At 36.5% G+C, this 25,128-nt stretch overlaps 1 protein-coding gene across 1 annotated transcript in view; it reads left to right on the plus strand.

The window, feature by feature from the left end:
* The window catches only part of LOC142337815 (uncharacterized), an 85,219-nt gene that overhangs the window by 30,679 nt on the left and 29,412 nt on the right, over positions 1-25,128 (plus strand). The window contains exons 2-4 of the mRNA XM_075387345.1: positions 2,555-2,689; positions 4,068-4,211; positions 4,461-4,631. Of these exons, the coding sequence (XP_075243460.1) occupies positions 2,555-2,689; positions 4,068-4,211; positions 4,461-4,631 (450 nt within the window). The remainder of the gene's footprint in view (positions 1-2,554; positions 2,690-4,067; positions 4,212-4,460; positions 4,632-25,128) is intronic.

Below are 25,128 nucleotides of genomic sequence, written 5' to 3' on the forward strand. Positions count from 1 at the left end.
AATAAATTGATTCAGTTGTTCTTTTTCTAGTAAGATTTTTTGATAATAGTTGTTTAAATTTTCCTAACATCTCATCATAAAATTCATCATGTCTTGTTTTTGTCTCTAGTGATATTAGTTCTAATCTTTCTTCTAACTCCTCCGGATTAGTGTTGGTTAAACCATGAGCTTTAATTTTTTTTCACTCGCGTAACCACGAAGCGGGTTACCTGATATAGTGTCTTCACCGCCACTAATAGAATTTTTTTAATGCCTTTCGAATTAAACCTCTAACAACTCTGGATCTATAATTCCTAGTATTTGTTGGTTTATTATTATTATCATATTAGAAAACCTTTTAAATTTTCCTTTTTCTACTGTTATATCTCGTTCAATTTTATCATTTTTAGTTAAAAAAACATTGTGTGACCTTAAAAAAAGTAGATATGATCTTTCACGCTTACACCATCGGGTTCTAGAGATATATCCACATCATTCAATTTGATTTTGTTTGAAGTTGCATCAACTTGTTTCAACTCTAATTGTATATTTGTTTGTTTTCTTATTTCTACTAGATTTCTAATCATCTCATTGACAACAGTAATTATAAGATCCTTATAATCAGAGAAAGTTATGGTAATTGGATATCTATGTTTTCTATTGCTTCTAGCGTTTGTTTCTGATCAGGTACACCTTCAATCATCAAAGTTGATTGATCATCAAGCTTATCAGCAAAGCTGCTTTGCACATCATTTGAATGTTTTAGTTGATCTTCTAATCTGTAGCACTTATACACACCTTGCTAACAGATCCATGAAAAAAAAGTTTCCTGAGCAAATGATTTGGGACAACTTTAAGTCAAGCATGAACTTTGGCTCGAGCCAAAGTTTAGCTAATAATTTCACAAGGTATAGTACAGAAGCAAAAATGGATTGAGTTAAAGTGACGATTAAGCGTAACTTTAAACTTTTATGGTCAATTTGGGTCAAGCATGGTTTTCTCAAACTATTTTTGGTCGAGCACGTTCTCCTCTTAAGTCAAGACCCGAATCTGGGTGTTAAAGTTAGAAGGCGTTGATTTCAATTGAGAAAAATAAGTTTCTGAAAGTACAATTTATCCCTTCCTCTTGTTATTCCCCGGCATGCACACGCCAACACGCCATTGCCACCATTACATGCCTTAATAAAGGGAAACGTGCTACTTAAGGTCTGCAATAGTTCATTAGTTCATGTAGATTTTTTTGAATTGATACTTTTAGAGGTTTTAATTCGGAAGTGCCTGTATTGGTAATTAGTATCTTTTCCAGAAAAATTGTGCCGAAAACTGCTAATTTTCTACACATTCCAAAAATTTGGTCAATTTTGTGTTTTTTGTGCTTAATGGGCCCCATTAAGTTCTTTTATTATATCAGACAAGCTATTAATTTATCTTCTGGGTAACCAAATCATTGTTTTAATGAAAATCAGGTCAGGAGTATTATTTTTTTTAAAAAATGGTTTCGATGAAGTATTATTTGTTAAAAATCAAACGCCATTTCAATTTTTTATGACCTTACTTGGAGTTTAAATGCAAAATAAATTACTGCAAAGTGGCGAAACTACCTCTAATTTAAAAGGCAAAAGGGTTTTCAATGATTTAACAACATGGATGTAGCTTTTATAGTGTTATAATGTAACTTTTCAAACATTTTGTGAAAAAATGTTATTTGTTTTCTTTTCTTTCTTTTCGAGTTTTTGAAGAAATGGAATTGATGAGTAGCAGAAGCATTAAATTTTGTCTTTGGCAAAATGAAGTTTCGCGTGGAAAAATTAATAGGTGTTAAAGAATTGTGGCGGGAGCTTTTTGATATTATGTTCCAGATTCATCTTTCTTTGTCACTGTTATTCTCTCCGTGAGTCCAGAAGTTCATTTGCTAAATTTTATAACTTCAAAGTTAAAGCTATATAAGTCTTTTTGAAATCCTCAGAACGTTTATCTTTTGAACGTCCCTATTTCTTCTTTAATTTAACCTTTGTTTGGAGGCAGCACTTTGCATTCGCTTTAATCACAAAAAATTTAAAAAGCTCCTTCACATTTTCAGGGTTTTTTGACTGTGTTTTCTCTATCAATTTTTATGCGCTTGTTTTGATAACTGAATACTTTAGAGAGGCGAAGTTCCGTTTCGGAGCTGTAGTTGGTGTAACTTTACCTTGAATATTGGTTTTTTGGCAAACAAAAATACATTAAATTTTTTTTAACACTTTACTAAGTTTCGGCGTACTCAATGGCGCACTTAAAAAATTAATATGCATTTTAAGAAGCAAAACGTATTGTTTTTTTTTTTCATCTTCAACAAAATATAGTTCCAATTTTTATCAACGCATGGAAAGTTCGGTTTCTTTCTTTAAATTTTAGGTATTAATTGTTTATTGCACAGGGTTCCTGAATTACTTTTTAAAAAATTTATTATTTTATGAATCGAAACACCGGCTGTCTCGCTTCATTGTAATAAAGTAAAAAATCAAAATGTTATTGTACACAATCAAAAAAATGTAGGTGACTCTATATAAAATTGGGAAATGCCTTTCCATTTTAGAACGAAGAGGCACACGAAGTGGAAACCAACCTTGCAGAAAATTCTGATAATGATGCAAGCAGTAGCACCAACAAAGATTCTGGCGAACGCTCTGAACTCGAACGATACGGCAACGTAAAAGACATCTTGGACAACGTGAGTAGAGAAATAGAGAAGTACACTGCAGAGGAGGTGAGCTAGAATCCTTGTGCATTCCGAACACTTTTATTCATTCAATTTTTTGTCATAAGAACGGAGAAGTATCCGAATGGAGAAAAATTTGTTTTATTATACTTTGAATATTGGTTTTCTGGCAAACAAATTTACATTAAAAATTTTTCAGCTTTTAATAAATTTCGGCGTAATCGATCGCGCACATGAATTATTAATTTGCATTTTTTTGAAGCTAAACGTATTGTTTTTGTCATCTTCAGCAGAATATAGTTTCGATTTTTATCAATGCATGGAAGATTCGGTTTCTTCTTTTTTTATTTAAGGTGTTAGTTGTTCATTGTTCACGAGACACTTTTAAAAAAATATATACATTTTATGAATCGAAACACCGCCTGTCTTCACTGTTGGACAGAATCATTTGAAAAGAAAAAAAAATCAGAGACAATTCGAAATTGAACAGCTTATTTTTCTTAATTTAGTACTTGTTGACAGGTAAATTGAGGAAAGCATTCCTGTTTTGTATTCATTTATTTTCAATTTACTACAAATATACAAAATAGCGAAAATCACAAAAATGCAAAATCAGGTTTTGAAAAATAATCTCATAATGCTTGAAGTAAACCATATATGAACAGAGGAAAATCCTAGTGTTGACACAGTTGGTTCTAATGATCAAAATGTTATCAAAATATGCATAACACTATAAGAAAACACGTTAAATTTTTCGTTCTAAGCAAAGAAACCGGATAAAAGCATTTGAATAAAGAACAAAGAAAGAGCAATTCAAACGTCACTTACAGCGACAAGTTTGCTAAAATTTTTTGATGAGATAATCTTAAAAACCTGATAACGAGGAAAGAAGAAAGCAATTGGAACATTGATTGATAATGGTCAAACATTAATCCAATTTGATTGAAAGTATTCTTCACAAACAATTCACAAACAAAAGTATGCTGAACAAGTACCTTAACCCAACCAGACCAATATCAATCAAACAAAATCAGTAGAAGTGGCAGTTTGTTATGAAAAGGCACAATTTGAATCTTCACTCGGAAGAAGAATGCATTATTTTCAGCAAACACTGATTTTCAGATTGAATAATTTCCAGCAAATAATTTGCATTTTTCAGAAAAAAAACATTCAAAGAGCACTGTTTTTTTTTCACCTTCGTTGCTGACTGTATTTTAAGCGGCAATGATTAAAACCAATTTTGCATTTGTAAACAGCATTTGTAATTGTTGCATAGTATAGATAGCATTAGTAAACAGTGACAGAATACAGGTTTGTAAATAGTTGCATTTGTAAACAGTTGCAGAATATGGATAGTGACTTAGCATTATGTCCGGGACCTCTGTTATAGGAAGATCCTGAGCAAGTTGCTGGGAACTGTAATGATGACAAGAACAAGGAAGTTGAAGAAAACCGAGAACCCAAACATGATCCTATCGAAAAAGACAACTTGGACAACAAAATAAACAAAATAGAAGATGAAGCTAAACTAGAGGTGAGCTGATATTTCTGTTAACAAATTTTAAATTGGCACAACGATTTGTCTTCATACAGAAGAAGGGAAATAGATAGGACTGATTTTATTTTTCTTCAGCAAAATGGATGCATATGGACCTTGGATGAAAACGTAACCAAATAATTTCTTGCTGTATACAAAATAGCTTTTTATTTTATCGGACAATGTTCACAATCGAAAAATTATAGGTGACTATATATAAAATTGGGAAATGTCTTTCTATTTGAGAACAAAGCGGCACACGAAGTGGAAATCAAACTTGCAGAAAATTCTGATAATGATGCAAGCAGTAGCACCGACAAAGATTCTGGCCAAAGCAATAAACTCGAACGATACGGCAAAGTAAAAGAGATCTTGGACAACGTGATTAAAGAAATAGAGAAGCGCACTGAAGAGAAGGTGAGCTAGAAACCTTGAGCATTCCGAACACTAATTCATTCAATTTTCGACATAAGAATGGAGAAAAATTCGAGGGCCAGTTTTTCTTTTTCCTAATTCAGGTTTGGAATTATTATTCATAAGTCTGCCGTAACTTTTTTGTAGCAAACAAAAGCTTCATTGAATTTTCTAGATTAATTATCACGTTTATTATTAAAGATAAAACGAAGAAGTAAAAATTTTAGTGAACAACTTGAAAAATTTTTGTCTCGGTCACCTAATGTTCTCAAGTTTTTTATCATTCAATTTTCAATTTTTGTGACTTTGATTTTTTACCAACTTGGCATAAACTGGAAGAGTGTATCAGATCCATCCCCAGTCGAGACCAGATTGTTATCTTGCAAGATTCTGCCAGAATCTTGCTTGCAAAAACTGCCTATCTTGCAAGATCTTGCAGAAAAATGGTTATCTTGCAAGATCTGGAAGAAAAATGGTTATCTTGCAAGATTCTTGCAAGTTCGTTCCGGTCGAGTTGTCCCTTTTTGGCTCTGATTGATGCAACACAATTCATTTTGATCAGCAATTTACTTAACAATCAGTTGCGTGTTTTTTAAGAAAAATAATAAATTTAAATAGAATTTAAATAGAATTTAAATCTGAATTATCTGAAGGAAACAAATTAAAATCTGCCCTTGAGAACTGTTAACACAAAATAAATGACTATTAAAAACTATTTTCCTTCAATTTTATTAAGATTTACAAAACTACCCGTCTAGATTACCTTTTCTGATGAAAAAATTGTGTGTTATTGTTTTTTGCATCTTAAACAGCTTCTTTTCATTTAATTCAGCTCCTCACGTTTAAGTTTTCTTGACAATGCCCAAAAACTTGATTATTCATGGTTTGTCATTTTTTTGAGCTTCGAAGGACTTTAGAAGAGTTTTCGCGCAAATGTCTTGCTGTCAGAATTACTCGCATTAATCAATTCATCTTGTAGGATCTTGTGCAAAAAATTGGATATATTAAATGATTCTGACAGAGAAATGATTATCTTGTAAGATTCTGGCAGAAAAATGTTTATCTTGCAAGATTCTGGTAGAAAAGTGGTTATCTTGCAAGTTTCTGGCAGAATGAATAGTTATCTTGCAAGATTCTGGCAGAAGTCTTGCAAGATTAAGCATAACTTTGCAAGATTCTGGCAGAATCTGCCAGAATCTTGCAAGATAACCATTCGTAATTGACTGGGGATTGAGCAGGACACATTCATTAAAAAATTGAAACTTTTATCCAAAACCCAAAGATTATATTTTGTAGGCAATCTGTCACACAAACATTTTTTTAAGAAAACAAGCAATTTATCAAAATAAGAATGTTTCAATTAAAGATCAAAACAAGATGTCTGGAAAATGAAAAAAAGTACCAAATTTAGCGATGTTCAATTCTCTTTTTGTATTTGAGAAATTATAAGCTGAATCGAAAACATCTCCAACTTGAGTGAAGAACAGTAAATTTCATAATGGAATAATAAATGAGAACACGAAAGGTTTCTTGATTAAAAAGTAATATTAAAGAACTCTCAAAATTGGTGAACTGAGAGGCAAATAGCATCATCTTTCGATATTCGACACCAGACAAATAAACGAAAAAAAAGTTATAGCAAAAAAAAGAAGTGTACAATATCTTGAACTGCATTGTTTTTCAGCTGTTCCCCTAGTCCTTTGAACCTATTGCCGCTTTTCGAGATAGATATTTTGCTAAAAGTTCTCACAATTAGTCTGGTTACTATCGTTTAAAAAATATAAATTAATAGTCAAAACAAAAGAACGGGATCAGAGTACGCAAATATCAATTAAAAAAACAAATTCTCGTGAACATTATATAGTGTATGTGACAAAGAGGTTAAATTGAATAAATGTTCTCATTTTTTTAAGGTTTAGTTTTTGCTAAATTCTCTACATTCAGATATTTCTTCAAGTATTTCCCTATTGAAAAAAGGATAGGAATATATTTTGATTGCTTATTTCTAAAGACTATTCAAATTAAACCGTGAGTAGTTAGCCAAAAGGGGTAAAAACTCGAAACAAAGGAAGAAATAGGTTCTTTTGTAACTCTTATATTAAATAACCAGGCAACAAAACTGTTACTATTATTCAAAGTTAGGAGTTTTTAAGTTGGAAGTTCTTCAAGTTTCTTCTCTACTGGCTTCCTTCTGAGTGTTATGTTCACTTTCAGAAATATGATTTTCATTTCATCCAAATACCTAAATTTTTAGTTTTAACAATTCAAATTACTTCAAGTTTCACACGAGACAAAAAACTTGTCGCTCGATCTAAAACTTTTTTAAAGAGAAAATATCATTCGTTTGAAAATGACAGACTTGCTTTTTATGCCTTGTTGCATGCACATTTACTGGTTTTACTCGTGTTCAACTAATGCATACCTCCTGATCAAATACAGAAAAGTCAGTTTCAAAGCATTTCTTATCGCCTATTTAACTTGTCTTACACAGAATTGTCATAGAGAGAAAAATTATTAAAAAGAAGATACTAAAATTATTAAACTGTTTTAAGTCGCATTTTTGTTACTGTATAGAACATATGAGTGGGAAAAAGTTTATAGCTCTCCACTTTTACAGCCTAATGTATCAACGATAAAAACTGTATTATAACGCTGTCACCATTTTATATATATATATATATATATATATATATATAATTATATATATATATATATATATATATATACAATAAAAAAACAAAAATGTAAATAAAATACGAATTTTAAATCATTTTTATGGCAGATGTGATCAAACATTTTAATGTAATCAAACGTTTTCAAAATTTTGTAACATCATTTTTTTGTTTGCAAAAGACCGAGAAGAGTTGACAGTGAGACACAATAGGAGAATCTAGCTTCCTTTTATATACAAGAACATTGAAATTTTTGGAAACGCGTCACTGAAACAAAAATTTTTTCGTGGGTCTTGTCGTTTTCGTATGGTATATAACATACGAAAAATTCGGTATCGTCTTTTGAACGTGAGAAAGATTCAGTACCGTCACTTTTAAACATAAGACAGATTCAGTATGGTAGTTTTTAAACATAAGAGTGGTTCAGTATCATCGCTATTAAATGTAATTGAGATTCTGTATTGTCGTTCTTAAACTTCTGTAAGATTTGGTATCTTTTAGAAACACCAGGATGTTTTAAATTCCGTTTCTTAAAAGTCCAGCGGGCCAAACAAGGAAAACAATCGGCACTGGGCGTTTTGAAACGCAAAAAAAGTCTTAAAAAAGTATGCTCAAACTCAATGAATGAAAATTAATCAATAGATTTCTCGTCAATGTTCAACAAATTTTCGAATGGAAAAACTGACAAATTCTTACTTCTAAAACCGAACATACCGACGATATTGTTTAAAAACCAAACATATCAAATCGTCGAAAGCCGAACATACCGAATCTCTCATGCGTCCATAAATGACCATACCGAATTTTTCTTACGTTCGAAACCGATGATACCGAAAAAACCAAACATACGATTGAGAACGAAGATACGAAACATTTCTCCCAAATTTGTTGTCGTTTTTTTCGGTCTGCTCAACTATGGTGGTTACAACTCTTAAAGAAATCAGTTTGTTATTCAGAGATTTATCATTTCTTTGCGTAAGAGGAGAAAAACTAAATCATGTTTTAGGTTTATGTATTCACAATGATGAAAGCGACAAGTTTAAATACACATACAAGGTATACCTGCTTCACGTTCATCATAGGTATATATCCACATATACATGCTTCACCTTGTTAGATCTGAAGTCTTTGTTAAATAAAAGCTGACTTGAGTATCCATAAATTACAATTTGTTGCGTTCGCACAACATCGGGATTTCTTTTCAAATATAACTTAAAAATTCAAACGTGTCACACCATGAAAAATTTTAATGTTTCGCGGAAAACCATGTTTAGTCACTCTGGATTTGGAAGATGAGGTATCCTGTTTCAAAAGAAACAGCTGTAAAGTTGAGTCGACAGCGACTCTTAATGCTCTGCTCAGCACAAATCAAAAACTATTGTACAAAATTGCTTTCGGATTCAGAAATTTATCACTTGATTGGATAGAAGTATACAAAGTGTCAACCTATAATGCAGCAACAAATCAAAACAGAAATTCAACAATAATGAAAAGATGGCGTGCATTTAATTCGGATATTGCAATTCAGTGTTGTCAACGAACATCTCACGAATAACATATAATGTGATTTGTGTTTGGCTTAAAAATCAATCATTTTAGTTTATTAGTGGTTCTCTTAAAGTAAGTGTCAAATGAACTGTTTCCGAGTTTTCTACACAAAATAAAAAACACTTTGTGCGCATTTTAAACGCTCGAACCTGATTTGCTATGAAAAATGCCGCATCTATGTTCTTCTTTTTTATCAAGGTCTTGTTTTTTCGGTATCATCCTATAGCCTGAAAGAAGATGTTGGGAAGATCAAGACAAGCAGGGGGCAGGCAATCCGGAAGAGCTGCGTACAGGATCGAAACGGTAACCGGAGTTTTTCGATCCGAGCAGTGGGATAATTATCTTTGGGTTGCTTCCTTCGACTAATCAAACTAAGTCAACGGTGTTCACGCACTGTCAATTAGAAAGTATTGAAGTGTTATAGCAAACCGGTCGGAATGGTTGGCGCTTAAGAGAGTTAACGGACGTAAGTTCAGTGCGTCTCCGGTCAGATGAAAAGGAGTGCTTAAAACTTGTGAAGAGACTGATAAACACTCTTCTATTAAAATAACGGAGCAACTTCTCCGTATGCTAGTTGCGGAACTGGCTGACTACGCCTCCATTAAATGCTTTTATGCGCGGCTATGTTTATGACATTCTTTTTTTATTAATGAAGTTCCACCCGTTAGTTTGACAAACGGTTACTTGAAATAGAAGAAAGTTATCCAACCCGGTTTTTGCGAAGGGAAGAGACTTGTAAGCGAATCGTTCATTTGGGAGGTGTGGCATGAGCGGTTGAATGGATGCCGCACCAAAGTGTCTGCACAAGTGGGAGCGCGACTTCAAGGGACGCAGCGTCAAACGTAAAAGAATTTGGCATAACGTTCCTGTACTTTTTACTGTACTTATATTATGACCCTAAACAATGATTTCGCCGTTGGAACAGGTCAACGAAGATATGAGATAAGTCAAACAAAACTGGGTGTCTAACGGCAAACTCGACCTAAAAAACCACCTGGTGCAAGCATTTGGCTTAGGAGTTGAAAAAATGGGACGGTTGAAACAATGTTTGGGCGCATCTGACACTATTAGATTATTAGTTTCAAAATCAACTTTCATTAAGTAACGGAGTCAATCAGAACAACGGAGGAGGACATGAGGCCTAAAAAATGGCGTACACTGAGCAATGCGGCTGCTCTTATTGACAGATTTACTGACAGGAAGATCCTTCCCTTCCGTATTGAGGGTTTCTCCATGAAAAAAGCATTGCAGTTGAAGCTCAACTTCGTCCATTTTAGCGGGATCCGTTAAGCTGCCGTCAATGGTACGGTGGTTTTCGTCAAGTAGTAGGAGGCGGAGCAGTTAGGCGGAAACACGTAGAAAAGTTTGATAGCAGGTGGACTTGCCAAATAAGATTAATGAAATGCTTTTTTCCTCAAGGGGCGTGGTTAAGTTCACAATGCGGCTAAAAATGAGCTAGAGTCGTCATCTGTTTCCTTTGTTACAAAACCGAGCTTTTTGTTATCGACAAAATCAGTTTCTGGTTATAGCTTAGTTCTCAAGGGTTCAAAGGGAACTGCTTAGTTCTCAGGATGTCAGGAGCCTTCACCAACTTACTTGGCAGGGTACATAACACTACCTCAGCGGACATACCACGCCTACCGGCATATGTCGAATTATTGAATGTGGCGACGTGGTTCTATTGATCGATGTTGATGTATTTCAGGCTTTCAGTTACAAAATTTGTAACAAAGATGCAATTTTGTGGTACGAGTTTACCAATGCAAGGCAATGATACTATCCTTCCATTTAAACTTTGTCTAGAGTAGAGTTCAATGCTCGACATATTTCTTTTTTCAAGCAGGAAACTAGGAGATAAGCATGAATTGCCAACTTTGGAATGGTCATCACTTCCACAGGTGCAACCCGCTGCCACGCCAACTGTTTTTAAGTTCTAGGGAAGTGCCAGCTATCTGGACTCGGCGAAAAGCAACAGCGCTGAAATGATCTTGTGATCTATCGCCAAACATATGGGGTACGAGGTGTTGCGAATAAATTTCTTGGTATAGTGGTTTCCGTCAAGCGCGGCAGATCAACACACCATGCAAGAAATCAGTCAAACGGGTGTTTTGGTAACTCGTTATCACGAATTTTTTTCATTGATAGGCCCATTATTTTTCAAGATTAGATGAGCATCTACAGTTATTGGTGCAAAAGGACCAGTCTGAACATTAACCTTTGATACAGGACCTTTGACCGACATAGGAACGGTCAATAAACTTATTCATGTGCAGCGTCAGCCTTGCTCAGCAAAAATTTCAGCTTTGTTTCCATCTCTCCAGAAACGGATGATACCTAAGACTTAGGTAAGCCTTCCGCAGAGAATCAGTCATGTGAGTCATCACTCTACATGTGGAATTTAAGGAGTTATTACGGTCCTGAGGAGTAATCTCTTGATACACTAAAGTTGAATATCAGCTGCACTTCAGAAAAACATGACATTCTCTGGAGTTTTCGTTGTCCCAATGCTGCCCACTTATGCACCAGATGCACTGCAGTATCAACCGAGCTACCACAATGAATGTTGTTTCTATGCCAATGAATCGAATACATCAGACACTAGGCTCAGTAACAATGCGTCAACGCCTTTGTAGCAGTGATGCTAGTACCGCGACTCACAATTCTATTATCGCGCAGATCTAAAGCAATGATATTTCTACTAGAAGAGTTTGCGGACAGCAGTTCGTTCCATTGAAGGAGACTTTTCACGTTACTTCGAGATGAACACTGAGTGTTCATACACAATGACTGCCCACTAGAAGGTTTACTACGATTTAAAATTTCATTGGAAATGCTATTGTTGTTGGTTAAAGGAAATTTCGATCGAAAAACTTTTTCAGTTCTATGAAAAAGTATGTCATGGCATTTGTTGCAACCATATTTTTCCTATTTTTAATGTAGACAATATCTCTACTAGCTGCTTGGGAGTTTTCTTTTCTCAACACGCCATTCACAGAAGCAACGGTTGCCTTACTGAAAAGGCAGTGGGTAGCATGAGGGGGAGGGTAATTGCAGTAGCAACTTTTTTTGTGTCCTTTTGCTCTGTGTTTAGACCAAATGTTCCGAAAGAAACTTCAGACTTAGTTGCTCAGTTGGTTTTGTCACAGTTCTTGCCTTGTTGACAATAGTTTCATTAGGTCATATGTCTCAGCCTCCTCTTCCAAGCAGTCGCATATCTCGCTTTTTGTCAGTTTAAACCAGTGTTTTCTATCCGTGATGAATGACCAAGCAAGTTTTATATGGGGTGGCAATTTTTTTACAGACGTATTAAAAATTGAGGCGCTCGTAAGGTCAGAGTCATATGAATGTCTTAAGGTCAGAGTCAACCTGATGACCAAAAAAGACCTGAAACATTAGCAGAGTAGTTTGTGATGATATCATTATTGTGCGTCTTCAGTGGTGGAAAACAACTAAGTTGCTCTACGTGCGCACTGACGATGGCCTCTGGCTGACTAGATTTTTGGTACCAGTGTCATGTGTGCGTCTTAGTGAATTATGTACCTGGAACAAGTGTCTTTGCATCGGACGTGTTCTTGGTGTGTGAAGTGTAAACGCAATATTGGTTGCAGTAACGAAGGTTCTTAATGCGGGGACATTATCCTGATTGGATACCCGTGGGCATTGATTGAACAAGTGTTGCCTTTTGAATAGACGCAATGTTTATCAGTGGTGGAACAATATTGTGGCGGAACAAGGTTGCGGGTTTGTAAACATCAAGTATATTATGATTTCTATAACCAGCACTTGATTAAATTAATAACAGTGAACTCCTGATGTTAGGGTTTTGTGTAGAACTACTCACAAGGTGTTTAATTGCGGGTTGGTACTTTATGGGTCCAACGGTGTTTTAAATGGGGACCAAAAATATTTACGGGAGATGAAATGCTATGTGCAAGCAGCGAATAGTGAAACGGATTGGTATTAATCGACACAGGGATATTGATACTTAATGCGAATGCCAGTTGCGGTAAAGAAAAAGAATTCGGCTCGGATTATCAGTTGTTGCGGAAGTATGGGGTTAAACAGGAGTTCGACGGGAAGTGCATTAAGTTGTGCTTGCGGCGTGCTGGGCGTGTTAGTTACTATTTGTGCATTGGCGAGTGCATCGAAAGGAAGTGACCGAATGGTGCTCACTAGATTCATGTGTCCCAGTATGCTCAACCTAAGTTTTGATTGGTCGTCCTACTGCAGACCATCAAAATTTATGATAATTTGAAACGGCTCTCGAGCTCGATTTGGAGCGTTTAATTGAGCTGGCTTACTGCAGTTTAATGTTGGTGATAGTGGTTTTTACCGACGCTCTGTGTGCTCTTAGAGTTGATGCTTCCAAGATTTTCTTTTTAAAAAACCCTATCGTTTTTACTAGTCCCGTCTACCATTTTTACTGGTCCCATTACTAGCCTAGTGAGAGTGAGTCTCATCGTATTGAGATCCGGAGGATATGAGTTCAAAGTATGAGCTGAAGAATAACAAAGGCAATGTCTTGATTTGGTTGTGCAATGGTCCGAAAAAACGCAAATTTGTTTCATTTGTAACACCGGTAAGGCACGGAGAAGGTCTTGATTTACTCCAATCTTAAGCCAACTTCTTGTTATTAATCGGTTTTCTCTCGGTGAATATCTCACTTAGTTCGCCTGTGTGAAGACGCAAACGAAATTGTCATCAACAAAATTTCTTCAAGTGCAGCAGCAGCTACTTGCTTAAGATTATCTAACTCCAGCTGCAGACTTTGGTTTTTCATTTTCAAGTTACCGTCTAGAAACTCGCTTCTCTGTGTCCTGTTTCTCCTACAAGTTTTTAGTTTGGATTGTTCGATAACTCCAAGTCAAGTTGACGTTGGTCGGAACTTTTTAAATGTGAACATGGTATTGAATTGTGAGATGTATACTGCTCGGTTGTCTCTTTGTTTTGATCCGAAATGATCTACACTGGACCAACAACAGTAGTTTTGTCCCTTTTCTTAAATGCAGTCTCTAAATTTTTTGATGTTGCTTGTGCGTTGATTGTAGCCAATGTAAGACCATAAATGATTCTGTCCAATAATAGATTTTGTCGTTTTCTGTTTCATCCTCCCTCAATGTCTGCATTCTGAGACAAAGAACTTCGGAATCGTTGTGTGTCTGATAGGTGCTACAAGACATTTTCCTGTCGCAAATGAAGTTTTAAGGTCTCTTCATTTTTCAGATACGCCGCTATAGACATTGCTTCTTCTGACGCGTCTGTGAAAAAGTTGGTTCTCAAGTTTGCACATCCGTTTTTGAAAGGAAGTCATTTTATCCACATCGTCGTTATTTCTCTCAAATCAGAGCATCAATCGCTGATTTGTATTGAGTGTTCGGCTGACAATTCCTTGTCCCATGCCTGTTCCATTTCTGCTCGAGTGCTTTTAAGTAAAAATCCCATCCTTTTGCTAATGGGTGAACATACCCTAATCAGATCCTGTCCTTTTGGCGGGAACTTCCTTCTCAATTCTTCGAGGTTCAGCGACAAACTATGAGATCGTCTGCGTGTACGTTCCAGAGTAGTCTAAGGATTTAGGATGGTTGTGGTTCGGATAACTGTTTTCACAATTTTTGCTTGTCTGACACTGGTATCTGTGACTTGATTCCTCTGTAATTCGCTATTCATTTCGTTAAATTAAATACATAATTGCTGAGGATGTTTCGAACGGTTTAATAGGTTTCGATTGCTTCTTGATGATTTCTAACTGACTTCGGAAAGTCGTCCATGTAGAAATTTTATTGGAGTGTTTTAACAAGCTTTTCGTTGGTTCTCGGGCTCGGGTTTTATTTCGCCACTTAATGCAAAGCGTAACTTGAACAAGTTGCCAAGCTCTTCGCCCCAAAAAACGTGGCTTTTTTTATTTACAGTCTCTAATTATTTTTTTTACAAGTTCAAGTTATTACAGGTGGCGTTCGGATATTCAGACTTAAAAGCGATAAAAGAGTTCTCCATTCTTACGAGTGACCTTAGTCCACGTTAATTTGCTCTTTACTATCAGACAATTGACCTGAAATTTCCTGTCTTGCTGGCCATTAGTGTTATTAGTTTTTAAGGCTGTTACTAAGTTCAGCCTATAATTTTACTCTGGCAAAGAAAATCGTTTGATTTGTCTTGTAAATCTGTCGTTATATTTTTAAAACATGAAAACAGATCTAAATTCAACAAAAATGTGAGCACAGCAACATAGACACAAAATGCAGAGCATCAAAAACAAATTGTTGTGGACAAAAATACCCGTTGAACAATAGACCAAGTACAGCAAGCGCGGAGAAGAGCGGATGGGACAAAACGAGAAAGGGGAGGGTCAAGAAGAAACGTCGATCGAACAATGCAAGACGCAACAGGAAGTGGGATAGAGGAAAAGCACGACATGTGAACAGCCCGCAAAGAAAGTTAAAAAAACAGACGTGATGGAACTGAAAACGTACAAAGAAACGGGACATATGTCAGACTGAAATAAATCTTCTAATAAGTAGCGCAAAACGAGACAAGAAGTCCGGATATAATGAGCCAGAGACAACTAAGAAACAAGCAAGTTGGCGTGGGAAGATTCATGTCAGCAGACCACCGCCAAAAACTCAATCATAAATAGTTGTAACTTCAGAACAAAATGAAGCCGCATCCAAGGAAAGAGGAAAAAAGCTACTGCAAAACCTATTAGCGGAAGTCACTACGTGTTTCAACCTATCACCAATAAGAACTTTACCAATTTGAAGTAGTACATGAAAACTGGCAAAAAGGTCAAGAGATTTACTAGCCGTAACTCTAGCAAACTTAAATTGCTCCCTATTAAACCATCATACACAAAAACAGCAGAGCAAACTGCAATTTTATACAAGCTCGAAAAAGATAATAGCAAACTAGGCTGGTGAAAGTCACGAAACAGTCGAGTCGAATAGTTGATCTAGTTTGGTTTCTGTGGCTACAGTACTGGTAGCCTCTAAAGCTTCAATATGGCAAAACGGCTTTGGTCAAATTTCATAATCTGTTTCGAGCATTCCGTCCCGTTTAGCCACCCGGACCCCTTGGGGCATTCGCTGGACTCTCCTTTGTTGCCGATATCTGCTTGGTTTTTCATGTGTTTAACATTTCTTCATTGATCCATAAAAGAGCTCTTCAGTGTTTCTGCTACTTCGCTGGCAATGAATTCTTGCTTTATCTTGTGGGCTGATTGTAGCCACTGTAATATCAGAGATGAATCTGTCCAATAGTCTCTTTTGTCATTTTTCACATCGTGCTCTCTTATTATCTGCATTCTAAGACGAACTCCGTTAACTGCGGCTTGAAAAAATAACTTCTTAATCCTTGTGTGTCTCATAGGTACTACAAAGCTTTTCTCTATCAAAAAATGAAGTTTTAAGGTCGCTTCTTTTCTCAGATACACAACGATGCCCATTGTTTTTCCGACGCGTCTCGTCTTTGAAAATGTGGAGTCTCTAGTTTGTACATCCATTTGCGAAATCAGGTCAATTTGTCGACATCCTTGTTAGTTCTCTTGACTCATCAACTTATTAGTTTTGAGTGTTCGGCTCACACTTCCTTGTTCCTTGCTTGTCTCATTGTTGCTCGAGTGACATTAAGTGGAAACCTCATCCTTTTGTTGAAGGCTGAACATAACCCAAGTACGTTCAGCTTTTATGGCGGCAACTTCCAGCTATGTTCTAAGACGTTCAACGACAAACTATAAAATTTCTGTTTCTGTGTCTACGTACCAGATAAGTCCAAGGGTTGAGGATGGTCCTGGCTCGGATGAATGTTTGCACAACTTTTTCTTATCTGCCTCCGGTATCTGTGACTTGATTTTTTTCGTTCATTATCCATTTTGCTAAATTAAGTCAGCCTTTGCTGAGGACGTTTCGAATCTTTTAATAGATTTAGATTACTTCTTGAGGTTCTTTCACTGACTTTGCAAAGTTGTTCTTGTAGAAATTTCACTAAATTGTTTCGACAAGATTTTTTTGGTTCTCGTGTTATGTTTCGCCACTTGATGCAAAACGTAATTTGAACAAGTCGGCAAGCTATTTAACCCAAAAATGTGTCGTTTATGCCCGTCAATTTCTATCCTCTGCTCTGAATCTTCCTGACAGAGAAACAGGGTTTTTATGTTGGCTTCAAGCGCTATTTGGTGTTCTCAGAAGCGAAAACCATTCCAATCAGACTCTGCATCAGGTCTAGTCAAGGTAGAAATTTGTCAATAAGTGTCACACCTTGATACTCCGCTGATGCATTGCATACTCTTCTGACATTTTCGGGTTTATGAGATTTGATGACAAGATGATGTGGCAAAAACCGTTCAAGCTTGCCTTTGGTATTGGTCGGTTCAACTTGTTCAATTTTGCAAAGATTACCAGCTTTGACGTCAGTATCAATGGCTTCCGGATAACGCTTTTGTATCGTATCATCTTTCTTTAGGCGTCATTCTAGGGGATTGAGTTGCCCCATAGCAGAGTAGATGTTAATTGGTAACTTCTCTTCACATTCATGCTACAGAAGTTGAACTTCGTATCTTTAACCAGTGAATCGATTTGTTTGCTCCAAAGTCTTTATTGCTTTTGTTCACCTTTCAAAAGACCGGTGACATCAAAATTTGAGCCCTAGGACTCGATAAGTTGTCTTCTGCGATTGAGGTTGCCGTTTTAGCAAGTGATGTTGATTTCTTAGCTGATAGAGAACCACTCAAGGATCCTATCTTCGATCTAACTGCCCAAAGTGCAGTTTAGTTTCTTTGACTTCTTCAATTCTAATTGGTGATTTATATGGTAGCAGTCTTGCCCAAGGATGACTTGAACTTCATTCAGATTTTAGCTCTACCTTGGCAGGTCTGTTGAGTGTGGGTATCGGTCTTTATTGCTTGCATATCATTAACCTGGTCTCCCAACTTACTCTAAATTATCGTACACATGGACTTGTACCGTTTTCAATGTCCCTGACCATCGGCACTATGTCGATCTTTACGTATTGTGATTCGTGAGTTCATGCTAATGAAAAAGACTCTTTCCGGCGATGCAGGTGCAGTGTGGATACGATTGGTTTATCCACGAATGAGAATAAGGATGCTGGTAACAGACATTGCAAGCGTTGTTAGGCCGTGCTTTCCGTTATCTGATTTAATGCTCACCACAAGGAATCTTCCTTGTGTGATGATTGTTGCTGCTTCTGTTTTAGCATCTGAGTTGTTTGTAGTGAACCTCCTACTTTGAAAATTTACTGTGCAAGTTTGTTCTATCATCTTCCACAATTTGGCACTTTGCAAATTCTTCTTTGACAGTCTTACAATTTCAGTCCTGTGAGCGATGGCAAGGTCTCAGGCAATTGAAACAGAGTCTGAACTTCTGCAAATGTTCTCGTCGTTCATTCTCGTTTATTGATTATAATTGTTGGCATCTGTATATGGCGCGTTGTCTAACTGTGAATGGACCTTCTGATTCTCTGGTTATGTAGAATCTTCAGCATTGAATGCCAAAATATATTTTTTTCATTTTTGCGTTTTTGATACTCTGAGTTTGTCTCGGTTGGCAAGTCTTCATGTATGCTGCTAATATTAACCAATATTTGAATACAATCAAGTTTGCTTCCCTTATTTGTTGATCGTGTACATTTGCCTGACAAGTGAGGCTAACTTACAGGTACTGCATCTTCCCAGTTTTGCACAGCGGTGTTTGATGCACAATGAAATCAAAAAAATTTTGTATACTTGGGCCACTCCAAGGGGTCTCCTGAGAACTCCATTAACTTGAGTTATGGTAGTCCTCTTGGCTTAACAGTTGATTGATATATTAGTTGTGAGGTAGTTTGGCTCAACTCTGTTTGGTTTTGGCTTTCCATCGATCTGTTAGGAGATTTGTGCTTGGGACTTTGATTTATCCGTCTGCTCTGGAATGCTGAAAATCCTTGTTCCTAGGTCGTGGTCTTAGTCAAATAAATTCTGTAGCCCTAATTGATTTAGGGATTTCTGGTTTCTTTAGAACACTCCGATAATGCAGTTGACATAAACTTATACCTGTTGAAAAAAGCGGGCTGGTTTTTGGTAGGCGCTGAAACGCTGCCCTACGTGACATTCCTTGGAGGGTGGATCACATTATTAGGAGATACTGGCTGTCTAGGGCCAGACTGTTGAGTCACTTAATCTGCGCAGCCTTCCGTTCCGTCTAGCTTGCGTGTTCATCCATTTTTTATTAGTCGTCTTCCTGCGACCCAGAAGTTCTTCAATTTCCTTTTTCCAATTCACCTTTTAGACGTCTTTGTTCTTCGTCGGCTTCAACTTTCTTTCTTTCATTTTCAAGGGATCGATCATGCTGTAGCAGACGTAGTTTGTCTTCTTGTTGTAGCAACTTTTGACTAAACTCCTGTTCTTTTTGTCGCCGTTACTGCGATTCTTCATTTCTTCGACGTCTTTTTCTGTTTCGTCACAATAAATTTCTGAGTAATTTTGACTCTCTCGCAATTGTTGCACTGCTTCTTTCATAATTTTTGGGTTTCCGAGCTCCATTTCATTGATCTCTCGCTTTCTTGAAGAAATCGAATTGGCAATACTGGGTGTTTTGCTCTTTCTTGAGTAGCAGAATTCTCACCATTCTCTTCAACCATTCTCTCACCATTCTCATGATCTCACCATTCTCTTCAACCTTTTCTGTTGCTCCATCTCCCATATCACCTAAGCCGCCTTTGGGTCTTTATCAACAGCCGGTGTGAATGCCACTTACGATGTCTGATTTGCGGCTTGCGGTTTGCGGGTACTTTTTCAGCATGCCTCGTTGATATTCTTTTTTCTTGCTTAGAGCCTTCATTAAATGCGTAGCAATAATATCTGACTTCGCAGTTTATATAGGTTCCGAGTGAGTTGAACCTAATTTCGCTACTAATCGTTCTAGTTTGTCGCACAATGCTTGGTTGCGGGAGTTGCCTAAACATTCAGGCCCCAAAAACTTCTCAATTTTTTGCATCGCTATCAATCGACATACTTTTTGCAGTCAATGTGTCAAATCGCAATGTGTCTTCTTGATAGTAAGAAACGTAGCTGCAGTATTCCTTAATATCTCCAAGCATTGAAAATTCTCCAACTGATGATTCTAGTTTTTTTTCGAACAATTTTTGTTTGGCCTCCATGTCTAAATTTTTGTTGGCACCAAGAGTTGCCTTTGTTGCTGTATCTTTTTTTCTAGTTTATCATAAATCTCTAAAAAATATATATCTTATTTCAGCAGACGCTGTTCTGTTTTGGGCTAAGTGGTTACTCACATCAGCAAGATATCCGTTAAATGTTTTTGATCAGTTCAGCTAACTTAGTTTCTAGTCTTTTGAATCGGCTTGTTTTCTTTTAGTCAATCACTCTCAAATGTCTATAAGATTCTTCCCGCGATCGTAAGGATTTCGCTGTAGTCCACTAAATTGAATTGACTCGTTGCTTTCATGTTAGTGTCTGCGTAATCGGACAAAAAACTTGCGGCTGCTCAAGAATCTCAACGAAATATCAAAATCTGGTTTTCGAGCTTGAAACCAGCCTTGGTTCTTCAATGGGCGTTAAATGAATATTACTCTCGTCGAAACAATTCGTGGCTAGATCGTTTTAATTTACTGTAGTTTTAATTGTGATTGAAGTTAAGAACATCCATAGTGATAATTTATGTTTATTCTCGTGCTGAATTATGTAAGGCTTTAGCGAATGTTTGCATGGTTGCTAAATTCTTATTAAGAAAACGCAACTAACTTAAAACTCGGAAGACCTTAAGATCTAGGAAAATTTAGTATAAAAGACTGAAGATGATGCAGAATCAAACTTTAGTTCATGCTGACGGCCAATTCTTCTTTGTAACAGCTTCAAATGGTTTTTAAAAAACTTGGGTGCACTGTTCAAAATATTTGTTTTAGAAAAATCAGCTAAATTTCTTTTATAACTTCGTTTTTGTTTTTTTATGATTGGTTACTCAAAACAGTGATTAAAATCAGTGTTTACATTGTAAATGTCATTTTACTGTAAAACTTGCTTTTGTTGACATAAGCACAGATGATTTTTACGTAGCGCTAAAAGCCCCAAAAGTACGGCTTCTTACCATTGATGAACACCTGAGGTATCAAAAAAGCCATTTTAGCATCTAATAAGTGCTAATAAAATCACTTGCGGATTTGATGCAAAATCGTTTGCTGGGTCCATGGACAGCTAAATAATTACCCTAATCGTATGCTGTAGCCTCATTTTACTCAGGCTTTCCCTTCCCAAAATTGGTGGTGTAGAACTTTTTGAGCCCGAAATTTAAAGTGTTTCAGATAAACATTTTTCAATTTTGACAAGTTCTAATTTTTTTCAGTTTTGGAAGTTGGTTCTTGCAGTCTGAGGTCTTTTGTTGCTGATATAAAGTGGTGCCTACACAAAATTGTTTATAACAAATATTTTCTCGTAAGAACGTTAAAAACAACAGATTTTATGCCTATTAGAAATAAACGATATTAAGTGGTTAGGAAAATTACGTAACATTTTTTCGCATAATGGATTCACCTGAACTTAATTGTTGGTCATTTATTTCAGGCGGTAGCAAAATGTGTGTTTCTGGTTATCTCGTTATCACGATGTTGTTAACTGGCACGCCAATTGTTTTTTAATTATTAAAAGTGCAACCGGGTTCAACGCTGCTACCAGACCATTCGGGTCAAAGAAGTGAGATGCTAAACTTAACACAAGACGTTGCGTTAAAGTTTTTGCGATGATGCTGCTGGTCCCCATGCTCAAAAATCAATTGTCACTTTTGTAACAGCATTTGAGGCCGGCTACTTGAGAGAAATTTTTATCAGATGAAGTGATACCATTAAATTCAGTAGACTGAGAAGAGCAGTGAAATTGATTTGTCAGATCTGGTACATTGTTAAATTATTATACCCAACTATAAGAAGAAGATGGCTCAAACTCAACTTCAACACCCTTCTCATAAATAAATTCTCAATGTTCTAACGGCATTTAAGGCCGACAACATGGGAGAATTTTTTATTAGATGAATTGATACCATTAAATTCAGTAGACTGAGAAGAGCATTCAATTTGATTTGTCAGATCTGGTTCATTGCTTAAATATTATAACCAACTAAAAGAAGAAGATGGCTCAAACCCAACTTCAACCCCCTGCTCAAAAAGAAATTGTCAAGTTTGTAACGGCATTTAGGGCCGACTACATGGGAGAATTTTTAATTAGATGAAGTGATACCATTAAGTTCAGTAGACTGAGAAAAGCAGTCAAATTGATTTGTCAGCTCTGGTACATTGCTTAAATATTATACCCAACTATAAGAAGAACACGGCTCAAACACAACTTCACACTATTGACGGAATTAGCGGGCGACTCAGTTAAAAAATAAATAATTGTCTATATAGAGGCTCTCATGGACACGTGGAAAAATTTTTAGCCCTAATCATTAACACTCAATTAATGTGTAAGTTAACAGCAAAAAAATGGGCACTTCTGTTCTGCAGCGATGTATTTGAACTGGCAAAAAACATGGTAGACATCTTTTCTAAGAAACAACTTGAGGTTTTCAGAACAAAGTGTTACACGGTCTAAAACCACCAAGTGAAGCAAAGTTTACTGAAGTGCTTCCCAGACAATGATATCTGAGACCTTATTCAGGTTAACTTTTACACAAGAACACTACTTAAGGACACCATCTTCACTTCAGCCATCTGAAGCCAAATTTCACATAAATTATAGATGACAAGTGTGGCATTCTCTTACAGCAATCGTTAAAGTCAAGGAAAATGGGTTTTTCAAATCTGTTTTTAAACTTGACGATAGACGGGGTTCCTTTCAATTTAGGTGGCAAATTTTGCATAGCTGTGTTCGGAAGTGAGGCACTTCTTAGGTTATATGAATGTGATTTAAAGTCCCCGACAGGACCTGGAATAGTTGTAGAATAATTTATGACGTTATCACTGGAAATCATCTTCAAGTGTCAGATTTTGCCGATCTTGTCTAATTTTGAACTGAATTTTTTTGTCTCTGATCAAACGTTCTTTTAAATGTTTTACAAGCGTAATTATACTTGGGGCTGAGATAAGCAAATTCAGCAAGGGCAGTTTCAGTTTTTCCTGTGACGAGAGTTTTAGGATACGTTAACTTGACGTCATCGATTAGGGACTGCGAGTCAATTGAACTTTAAAACTGTTCGTTCCATTCATGCCAAGGGTCGCCATTGTACTGCGACACCTGTCATTTTGGTCGGAGATCATTTTGTGCTGGTAAATGGCATCTTCACTTATTTTAATTTTGTTGAGGAGGAACCCCGAAGACTGGAGTACTGTGGACCACTCCGACAAATTGAATCAAAGTTTTTGCGTCCGTATTTTGGGCGAAAGTTTTGTGTGACACTGATTTCGATAACAAAATGATTGATTGGTGGGACACCTTCTCGTGTTTTAAAACTCATGGGAGGAGCGAATTTTTGCTGCATTTTATAACTGACGGACAATGTTGTGTAAGAACACGTGGAAGAGCTTGAAACCCCGATCACAAGGCGCGTGTTTTGATTCACTGCCATATTGTGTGTGGGGCCTTCCCTCCACAAGTGCTGTAAAAAAGGTTGGACGCATGCTGACACTCCGATCTGCAAAATTATTTTCTGTATGTTGGCTGATTTGAGCGAATGAATGTTTCCTGAAGAGTAATAGTTTACTGATTAGGTTTTGTAGTAAGTTGATTCGAGTGACCTAATTGGTTTAAAGTATGAATTAAAAACGGATGCGCCACGGTACTTCGCTTGCCCTTTGAATAAACTACGAACCTTGTCTAGCTTATTTTGAAAATCAAACGGATGATTCAGCTGGTACCGTTTCATGCTCCTAGAAACTTTCTCTCTCAAAGGCAACTTAAACCCTTGCAACGTAACATTTGTTTAAAATTATCCTGATTGAATTGGTGTGATTATCTTTTTAAGCTGGTTTTATGAACCGTTTTTCTAATGAAAACATTTTGAGCAGCCCAGAAGTTAAACTATTGGGTAATGCAACGTTGTTTTCAACCTTTAGATTTTGGTCATTATATCTTTCTTCATTAGGCACTATGGTGCCTGAAAAATTTTCATGAGTACTTGCATCAGCAGTGGTGCGTAAATCTATTTGTTTTTTTTTCTGTTTTTGTGCTCCGCGCGACGCCGTTTTTGTACATAAGTGTCACCAGAATAACAATTTAGAATCCTCCTCTATATTAGATTTGAAACGAAAGGAGACTAAGCCTGACGATGAAAGTTAAGGGCCGTTTAAAACCCAAATAATGGTAAGTATAGAGCGAAAAGTGAGAAATTCTGGTCCGCAGCTATGTATTCTAAAAGAGGGCATGGTATACATCGACATCTTGTCCAAGAATCAAATTGAGGTTTCCAAAACAAAGTGTTACTCAGTCTAAACCGCTATGTGAAGATAAGTTTACTGAATTGTTTTTATTTCAATGATGTCTGAGACTTTATTCAGGTTATTTTTTAGATAAATATTTTTCATAACGACACCATTTTCTCTTCAGTCATCTGAAGCGGACTTTCAGATAACTGATAGATGACAAATGTAATGGCATTCTTTTTCAGCAATCGTTGAATTCAAGGAGAATCGATTTCATCAAGTACTATATAACCTTGAAGATTAAATGTACTCTTTTATATAGATGACGAATTTTGCACAGCTGCGTTAGGGATGAAGACAATTTTCATGTTAAATTAATTTGAAGATCAGCCCCGACAAGACCTGGAGTACTATGTCAGATAATGCTGAACTTGTCTAAGTGCGCACTGACATAGTTTTTGTCCGACAAATTTTCCTCCAAGTGTTTTACATGCGTAATTGTACATGAGGCCGAGATCAGCAAATTCAGCATTGGCTTTCCCTGTGACGAGAGTTTTAGGGTACGTCAATTTGACGTCATCCATTAATGATTGCGACCCAAGAGAACTTTCAAACTGCGTATACTAATCAAGCAAAGGGTCGCCGTTGTACAGCGACATTTGTCATCCCGGGCGAAGATCGTTTTATTGCTGGTAAAGGCATCCTATTTTTTTCATTTTTTCTGAGGAAGAACAGCGGAGACTGGGATGCTGTGGAGCGCTCCAACACAGATGTTCAAGTACTTTGTGTCCGTAAATTGGGCGTTCTCCTGGTGTGAAATATTTGCTGAACATTGGTTGCAAAAAAACAAAAGTATTCAACGGAGTTTGAAAACCCATGGGTGGAATGAAATAATGCTGCATTTTGCTTAAATGCAGCATTTATAT

Source organism: Convolutriloba macropyga, chromosome 4 (assembly GCF_964194025.1).
Source record: "Convolutriloba macropyga chromosome 4, txConMacr16.3, whole genome shotgun sequence".
Taxonomy (NCBI): Eukaryota; Metazoa; Xenacoelomorpha; order Acoela; family Convolutidae; genus Convolutriloba; species Convolutriloba macropyga.